Source organism: Myxine glutinosa, chromosome 7 (genome assembly GCF_964187855.1).
Source record: "Myxine glutinosa chromosome 7, kmMyxGlut1.1, whole genome shotgun sequence".
Classification (NCBI taxonomy): Eukaryota; Metazoa; Chordata; class Myxini; order Myxiniformes; family Myxinidae; genus Myxine; species Myxine glutinosa.
The window spans coordinates 5500591-5510743 of NC_136267.1; the positions used below are offsets into that span (position 1 = coordinate 5500591).

General features: G+C 42.2%; 1 protein-coding gene across 1 annotated transcript; it reads left to right on the forward strand.

Moving 5' to 3' along the window:
• Window positions 1-1764: 1764 nt before the first annotated feature.
• Window positions 1765-6961, forward strand: LOC137415127 (homeobox protein Hox-D8-like). Its single transcript, XM_068100701.2, has 2 exons — window positions 1765-2491; window positions 6091-6961. Exons 1-2 carry the CDS (start codon window positions 2017-2019, stop codon window positions 6381-6383), a joined length of 768 nt encoding a protein of 255 aa, XP_067956802.1. The 5' UTR covers window positions 1765-2016; the 3' UTR covers window positions 6384-6961.
• Window positions 6962-10153: the final 3192 nt, after the last annotated feature.

Genomic DNA, 10153 nt, shown 5'->3' on the forward strand with positions numbered 1-10153 from the left:
AAAGAAACTCCTAATGAACGTTTTAAATTTGTTATGCATACTTCCGCCTCCGCAAGATGGCTGCGCCCACTGCGCTTCGGATTCTCGAGCCAAGGCATAATCAGGTTTTCAACATAATACGTACTCGTTTATTGACAACACCGGCTTCGCCGGCTATTATACTACTAATAATAATAACGAGACGCAAGATTTATAACTGAGATCAGTTATGCCGGGAGGGAGGGGGAGGGGGGGCAAGTCGCCCTGCTATGATCAGACTCGTGACCCATGACGTCATTGGTATCAAACTTGTTTTCTCCATGGGGTAGTCCTTCACATATTTTGTTTCGCATTGATCATTTAAGGTTTATTTATCAATCCAACATGGCTGCCAGACCACGTGACCAACGATGTTGAAATTTTCAACCTATATTCCCCATGGCACATCAATCATACATGTGAACTTTTGCACCAATCAATTAAGCGGTAAAAGAGAAGGAGTTTTAAAAAGGTTTTCTTTCAATCCAATATGGCTGTCAGACCACGTGACCGATGACCTTCTGGTTATCACCCTTGTATCTCCATGGAGAGTCGGTTTCGGATCCATTCGTTCAGCACTTTGAGAGATGATTTTTGAAAGTTTCAGCTTAAATCCAACATGGTTGCCAGACCATGTGACCTATGACGTTTTCATTTTCAAACTATATTCCCCATAGTTAGACGATCATATATATGTTTGAAGTTTTGCATCGATCGGATTAGCCATTCTGACGACTTTTTTTTCAGGTTTTATTTTTCAATAAACATGGCTGCCAGGCCACGTGATCGATGACAACATCAATTTACTTAGTAAATTATGCTCAAGAATTTTCCTATTGATCCATAAGGATTTTGACGCATCCATTTATGTGCGGCGTACAATTTCACTGATGACATCATCGTTATGAAGCTTTATTCCCCATAAGGAAGAGGAGTACCTTCCATGTGCCAAGTTTCCGTTTTTTTCGTTGGGCAGTTTTCCAAAGTTTTTCCTTTAATCCAATATGTCTGCCATACCACGTGACTTATGAGGTCACATTTATCAATAAAAAAATTGTCCCTGGGTCGGCGCTCCTAAGTTTAAAGTTTTGTGTCAATCGCTCAAGAAGTTGCAGAGAAATCGAATTTAAAAGTAGAAAACGGTGGCGGAATCATAATAACGAAGAAAACTAGTGATAATGTGAACGGAATCATTCGGGTACCTGCCAGGAGGTTTGGTCCTCCAAGAAAGGCCGGCAGGTAGGCGTACCGAGGCTACCTGGGACTGGCGGTGCGAACGAGACGCGCGTTCTGGGCGTTCAAAGTGCGCTTGTGCATCCTTCGCTTTACATGAAATCACCATTAAAGTTCTCATTTGTTCCTCCTTCTGGCGTTACCTGAGCGCATGTTGAAAACGACAGAGGTGGGTCGTGTGCCACGTGACGTCCGAGCCGTGTGCACGACAGCTCGTTCTCACCTTGTGCACCCTCATGATGCAACATTACACCTGTAATGGCTAATTAATGATATAGAGCATTAATGATATAGAGCAGCGCATCATGTAAATGACAGGAGCAGACTCGACCCGACCATTTGGTCGTCGCAGGTGCGGGAGGATTTCCATGAAATGTATCCTCGGGTACGTTTTGTGCCATTTCCTGGAGCTTTCCGATAAGACGCGCATGTGCTTGTGAGTGCTGCGGCTCATTACGCCTGCCTGTATCACTCCGCCGCATCCCTCTCTCCATGCCCTTTCTCTTTCGCTCTATTCCGGTGAATCCATCGCCGAGACCGCAAGTCCAGCAACCGTTGGCACGGTACGCGTCACGTGGACCAGAGTACCTCGGTAGGTCATGATCGCGGTGGACCCGTGTACACTCCGCACGCTCCGGAGACCGGCGCGCTGGATCCGCTGAGAGCGCGTACCTTCGGAAAGATCCTCCATGAGGTAGTCGGTCCTCGCCAGGTACGTGGAACACGGGGCTGCCCATCGGACGGTACGAGCTCAGCGGTCTCACCATGAGCTCGTACTTCGTCAACCCTCTGTTCTCAAAGTACAAGCCTGGAGATTCGCTGCGTCCCAACTACTACGACTGCCGATTCGGACAAGACATGAGCGGGAGGACGGCGGTCGTGTACGGAGCGGGCACGGCGCCCGCCTTCCAGCACCTGAACCAGGTCCCGGACTTTTACCACTCCGGCGGAGCGGGAGCCGTGGCGGCCGCCGGCGGGGGGTCCGCGGGACCCTCGGCCCTGGCGGCGTCGGGCTATGCGCCGAGTCCATGCGGGGTGTCCACGTGCACGCACGCCGATGCGCCCAAGTTTTACGGCTACGAGTCCTTGCAGAGAACGCCGGTGTTTACGAGTCAACAAGAAGGCAGCTTAGTTCAATACGCCGACTTTAAATCTTCCGTGGGGACTCTGGGAGACGATTCCGAAGGTTCGCATCTCGGGTACACGGCGGCGCATATGTTTCCTTGGATGAGACCGCAAGGTGAGCGAGGGTAGAACGTCCGCTCGGGGTCGCGCATCGGGCTCGTGCGCGCGGCCCGCCGTGCCGTGGCCGTGGCGCCGTGCCGCGCGTACCGCGATCGGTGCACGGACGTGGGACGATTGGACGTTCGAAAAACTCGTCGTGGAGTGAATGAATGAATGAATACGTCATTTGACTCGATTCGTGCAGAGCACGGTATGTGTACGAGCACGACGCAATTTGTGCTGTTGCTATGGCACCGATGATACACAGCAAACATACAAACATTTATACTCGCATACGCACAACGAATCCTACTTTCCTGTGTGGTGCTTGGTGTAATATCTTTATGAAAGGCGATGATGCGATGCGTGCACATTGTATAGATCCGTATCGATAAAACGCGCACAATAAGCATTTTGACGTCACAATGGATAACAATGCTTTTTCCTTGTCCACGTGCACATTATAAAGATCCATTTTGATAAAACGCTCACAATAAGCATTTTGACGTCACAATGGATAACAATGCTTTTTCCTTGTCCACGTGCACATTATAAAGATCCATTTCGATAAAATGCGCAAAATAAGTATTTTTACGTCACAATGGATAACAATGCTTTTTCCTTGTCCACGTGCACATTATAAAGATCCATTTCGATAAAACGCTCACAATAAGCATTCACAATGGATAACAATGCTTTTTCCTTGTCCACGTGCACATTATAAGGATCCATTTCGATAAAACGCTCACAATAAGCATTTTGAAGTCACAATGGATAACAATGCTTTTTCCTTGTCCACGTGCACATGATAAAGATCCATTTCGATAAAATGCGCAAAATAAGTATTTTTACGTCACAATGGATAACAATGCTTTTTCCTTGTCCACGTGCACATTATAAAGATCCATTTCGATAAAACGCTCACAATAAGCATTTTGACGTCACAATGGATAACAATGCTTTTTCCTTGTCCACGTGCACATGATAAAGATCCATTTCGATAAAATGCGCAAAATAAGTATTTTTACGTCACAAAGGATAACAATGCTTTTTCCTTGTCCACGTGCACATGATAAAGATCCATTTCGATAAAACGCGCACAATAAGCATTTTGACGTCACAACGGATAACAATGCTTTTTCCTTGTCCACGTGCACATTATAAAGATCCATTTCGATAAAACGCGCACAATAAGCATTTTGACGTCACTACGGATAACAATGCTTTTTCCTGGTCCACGTGCACATTATAAAGATCCATTTCGATAAAACGTGCACAATAAGCATTTTGACGTCACAATGGATAACAATGCTTTTTCCTTGTCCACATGCACATTATAAAGATCCATTTAGATAAAATGCGCACAATAAGTATTTTTACGTCACAATGGATAACAATGCTGTTTCCTTGTCCACGTGCACATTACAAAGATCCATTTCGATAAAACGCTCACAATAAGCATTTTGACGTCTAAATGGATAACAATGCTTTTTCCTTGCCCACGTGCACATGATAAAGATCCATTTCAATAAAATGTGCACAATAAGTATTTTTACGTCACAATGGATAACAATGCTGTTTCCTTGTCCACGTGCACATCATAAAGATCCATTTCAATAAAACGCGCACAATAAGCATTTTGACTTCACAATAGATAACAATGCTTTTTCGTTGTCCACGTGCACATGATAAAGATCCATTTCAATAAAACGTGCACAATAAGTATTTTTACGTCACAATGGATAACAATGTTGTTTCCTTGTCCACGTGCACATCATAAAGATCCATTTCGATAAAACGCACACAATAAGCATTTTGACGTCCCAATGGATAACAATGCTTTTTCCTTGTCCACGTGCACATTATAAAGATCCATTTCGATAAAATTCTCACAATAAGCATTTTGACGTCACAATGGATAACGATGCTTTTTCCTTGTCCACGTGCACATTATAAAGATCCATTTCGATAAAACGCGCACAATAAGCATTTTGACGTCACAATGGATAACAATGCTTTTTCCTTGTCCACGTTCGTTTTGTTTTTCAAGCGAAGTCGCCTCGTGATGGAATCTTATTCCCAATTTCCCATGATTTAAAGGTAACACGTACTGTACTCACAGTGTAAGTGGAATTTGATGGAGAACTGGTTCAGACCTGTATGCACGCTCCGTAATGGTAGCGATTGAGTAACGATTCGTGTATGTGCTGTGCTTGTCTCGACAACGCTCCGTGTACATGCTGTGCATCCTGACAACGCTCCGTGTATGTGCTGTGCGTCCCTACAACGCTCTGTGTACATGCTGTGCATCCCCACAACGCTCTTGTACATGCTGTGTGTCCAGACAACGCTGCGTGTACGTGCTGTGCTTGTCCCAACAACGCTCCGTGCATGTGCTGTGCGTCCCGCCAACGCTCCGTGTAGGTGCTGTGCGTCCCGACAACGCTACGTGTACATGCTGTGCGTCCCAAAAACGCTCCGTGTACATGCTGTGCGTCCTGTCAACACTCCGTGTACATGCTGTGCGTCCCAACAACGTTCCGTGTGTACATGCTGTGCGTCCCGACAACGCTCCCTGTACATGCTGTGTGTCCCGACAACGCTCTTGTACGTGCTGTGCTTGTCCCGACAACGCTCCGTGTAGGTGCTGTGCTTGTCCCGACAATGCTGCATGTACGTGCTGTGCTTGTCCCGACAACGCTGCGTGCACGTGCTGTGCTTGTCCCGACAACGCTGTGTGAAGGTGCTGTGCGTCCCGACAACGCTGTGTGAAGGTGCTGTGCGTCCCGCCAACGCTCTGTATATACATGCTGTTCGTCCCTACAATGCTCCGTGTACATGCTTTGCTTGTCCCGACAACGCTGTGTGAAGGTGCTGTGCGTCCCGCCAACGCTCTGTATATACATGCTGTTCGTCCCTACAATGCTCCGTGTACATGCTGTGCTTGTCCCGACAACGCTGTGTGAAGGTGCTGTGCGTCCCGCCAACGCTCTGTATATACATGCTGTTCGTCCCTACAATGCTCCGTGTACATGCTGTGCTTGTCCCGACAACGCTGTGTGAAGGTGCTGTGCGTCCCGCCAACGCTTTGTATATACATGCTGTTCGTCCCGACAATGCTCCGTGTACATGCTGTGCTTGTCCTGACAACGCTGTGTGAAGGTGCTGTGCGTCCCGCCAACGCTCTGTATATACATGCTGTTCGTCCCTACAATGCTCCGTGTACATGCTGTGCTTGTCCCGACAACGCTGTGTGAAGGTGCTGTGCGTCCCGCAAACGCTCTGTATATACATGCTGTTCGTCCCGACAATGCTCCGTGTACATGCTGTGCTTGTCCCGACAACGCTGTGTGAAGGTGCTGTGCGTCCCGCAAACGCTCTGTATATACATGCTGTTCGTCCCGACAATGCTCCGTGTACATGCTGTGCTTGTCCCGACAACGCTGTGTGAAGGTGCTGTGCGTCCCGCCAACGCTTTGTATATACATGCTGTTCGTCCCGACAATGCTCCGTGTACATGCTGTGCTTTTCCCGACACGGAGGAAAGTCCCGCCCGCGTGTCTGTGTGCACCTCGCCTGGTACACGAGGGGCCACGTGCGTCCGTGCTTCCGCAGGACCCGGAAGGCGCAGAGGACGGCAGACGTATTCGCGCTTCCAGACGCTCGAGCTGGAGAAGGAATTCCTGTTCAACCCGTACCTGACGCGGAAGAGGCGCATCGAGGTGTCACACGCGCTCGGCCTCACGGAACGCCAGGTAAAGATCTGGTTCCAGAACCGGCGCATGAAATGGAAGAAGGAGAACAACAAAGACTCGTTTCCGGCCACGAAGGAGTCGATCGAGGAAAGCAGCATCAAATGCTCCGCAGAAACGCAGGAAAAGCTGCAACCGGACGCACCTTCGGAATAGGGTCCGAGTGGGGACGTCGCGCATCCGCCGCAAAGAGGCACGAGGACTCCGAGAGCACGCGCTGACTCTACCTGAGGGGCGTCGCAAGCACTTACTAGTTTGTAATTAAGGCATGATTAGCGCGTGAACAATGTCACCGTATATTAATAATATCAATAATAATTTATAACGGATTTTAATTTGTGCCCATCGGAGTTCTTGCATACGTCACCGCTCAATGTTTTGAACGTGCGCTTCTGTTTGCATCCCCGACCAAGTTACCAACGTACAGCTCCCGCACTCACTCGTCTTTAATGTTATATGCTTCGTATATGATGGCGAAGCCAATGCAAGTGTGCTCATATAAATTACCTGTTGTGCGTAGCGACAACAAACAGAGTTTTAATGATTTGTGACGTACACCTGTATCATTTCTTTGTTGTTTCTCGTTTGTGCAAAGCTTTCCTATTTATTGTACCGGTTTCAATCAACGGAAAGTCCAACAACATGAACTGCCTGTGATGTTTCTCGTATTGTTGATGTTGCGAACAAATAATGTTTGGTTTCGATTGAGTTGTGAATAAAAGTGTTACAATTTACTCGTCGTCAATGGATTTGGGATTAAAAAAAAGTCACTGCAATTGCCAAACTTGGGCACGAAGTGTTGACGAGGAGAAACAAAAGGACACATTTGCCAAGTAACGTTACTTTGATTAACCAGATTGTGCATGTAAAAGTACACAAATAAGATAGTGTGTGTAAAAGTACACAATAAACAACATTGTGTGTGTCAAAGTTCACAAGAAACAACATTGGGTATGTAAAAGTTCACAAGAAACAACATTGGGTGTGTAAAAGTACACAATTAACAACATGGGGTGTGTAAAAGTACACAATTAACAACATTGTGTGTGCAAAAGTACACAATTAACAACATTGTGTGTGCAAAAGTACACAATTAACTACATTGTGTGTGTAAAAGTACACAATGAACTACATTGTGTGTGTAAAAGTACACAATTAACAACATTGTGTGTGTAAAAGTACACAATTAACTACATTGTGTGTGTAAAAGTACACAATTAACAACATTGTGTGTGTAAAAGTACACAATTAACAACATTGTGTGTGCAAAAGTACACAATTAACTACATTGTGTGTGTAAAAGTACACAATGAACTACATTGTGTGTGTAAAAGTACACAATTAACAACATTGTGTGTGTAAAAGTACACAATTAACTACATTGTGTGTGTAAAAGTACACAATTAACAACATTGTGTGTGTAAAAGTACACAATTAACAACATTGTGTGTGTCAAAGGACACAATTAACAACATTGTGTGTGTAAAAGTACACAATTAACTACATTGTGTGTGTAAAAGTACACAATTAACTACATTTGTGTGTAAAAGTAAACAATTAACCACATTGTGTGTGTAAAAGTAAACAATTAACTACATTGTGTGTGTAAAAGTTCACAAGAAACAACATTGTGTGTGTAAAAGTACACAAGTAACTACATTGTGTGTGTAAAAGTAAACAATTAACCACATTGTGTGTGTAAAAGTAAACAATTAACTACATTGTGTGTGTAAAAGTACACAATTAACTACATTGTGTGTGTAAAAGTTCACAAGAAACAACATTGTGTGTGTAAAAGTTCACAAGAAACAACATTGTGTGTGTAAAAGTTCACAAGAAACAACATTGTGTGTGTAAAAGTTCATAAGAAACAACATGGGGTGTGTAAAAGTACACAATTAACTACATTGTGTGCGTAAAAGTACACAATTAACAACATTGTGTGTGTAAAAGTACACAATTAACTACATTGTGTGTGTAAAAGTACACAATTAACTACATTGTGTGTGCAAAAGTACACAATTAACAACATTGTGTGTGCAAAAGTACACAATTAACAACATTGTGTGTGCAAAAGTACACAATTAACTACATTGTGTGCGTAAAAGTACACAATTAACAACATTGTGTGTGCAAAAGTACACAATTAACTACATTGTGTGCGTAAAAGTACACAATTAACAACATTGTGTGTGCAAAAGTACACAATTAACTACATTGTGTGTGCAAAAGTACACAATTAACAACATTGTGTGTGCAAAAGTACACAATTAACTACATTGTGTGCGTAAAAGTACACAATTAACAACATTGTGTGTGTAAAAGTACACAATTAACTACATTGTGTGTGTAAAAGTACACAATTAACTACATTGTGTGTGTCAAAGTACACAATTAACTACATTGTGTGTGCAAAAGTACACAATTAACAACATTGTGTGTGTAAAAGCACACAATTAACTACATTGTGTGTGTCAAAGTACACAATTAACTACATTGTGTGTGTCAAAGTACACAATTAACTACATTGTGTGTGTAAAAGTAAACAATTAACTACATTGTGTGTGTAAAAGTAAACAATTAACCACATTGTGTGTGTAAAAGTAAACAATTAATTACATTGTGTGTGTAAAAGTAAACAATTAACCACATTGTGTGTGTAAAAGTACACAATTAACAACATTGTGTGTGTAAAAGTAAACAATTAACCACATTGTGTGTGTAAAAGTAAACAATTAACTACATTGTGTGTGTAAAAGTACACAATTAACTACATTGTGTGTGTAAAAGTACACAATTAACTACATTGTGTGTGTAAAAGTACACAATTAACAACATTGTGTGTGTAAAAGTACACAATTAACAACATTGTGTGTGTAAAAGTAAACAATTAACTACATTGTGTGTGTAAAAGTACACAATTAACTACATTGTGTGTGTAAAAGTACACAATTAACTACATTGTGTGTGTAAAAGTACACAATTAACAACATTGTGTGTGTAAAAGTGCACAATTAACTACATTGTGTGTGTAAAATTACACAATTAACTACATTGTGTGTGTAAAAGTACACAATTAACTACATTGTGTGTGTAAAAGTACACAATTAACTACATTGTGTGTGTAAAAGTACACAATTAACGACATTGAGTGTGTAAAAGTACACAATTAACTACATTGTGTGTGTAAAAGTACACAATTAACAACATTGCGTGTGTAAAAGTACATAATTAACTACATTGTCTGTGTAAAAGTACACAATTAACAACATTGTGTGTGTAAAAGTACACAATTAACAACATTGTGTGTGTAAAAGTACACAATTAACAACATTGTGTGTGTAAAAGTACACAATTAACTACATTGTGTGTGTAAAAGTACACAATTAACTCCATTGTGTGTGTAAAAGTACACAATTAACAACATTGTGGGTGTAAAAGTGCACAATTAACTACATTGTGTGTGTAAAATTACACAATTAACTACATTGTGTGTGTAAAAGTACACAATTAACTACATTGTGTGTGTAAAAGTACACAATTAACTACATTGTGTGTGTAAAAGTACACAATTAACTACATTGTGTGTGTAAAAGTACACAATTAACGACATTGAGTGTGTAAAAGTACACAATTAACTACATTGTGTGTGTAAAAGTACACAATTAACTACATTGTGTGTGTAAAAGTACACAATTAACTACATTGTGTGTGTAAAAGTACACAATTAACAACATTGCGTGTGTAAAAGTACATAATTAACTACATTGTCTGTGTAAAAGTACACAATTAACAACATTGTGTGTGTAAAAGTACACAATTAACAACATTGTGTGTGTAAAAGTACACAATTAACAACATTGTGTGTGTAAAAGTACACAATTAACAACATTGTGTGTGTAAAAGTACACAATTAACTACATTGT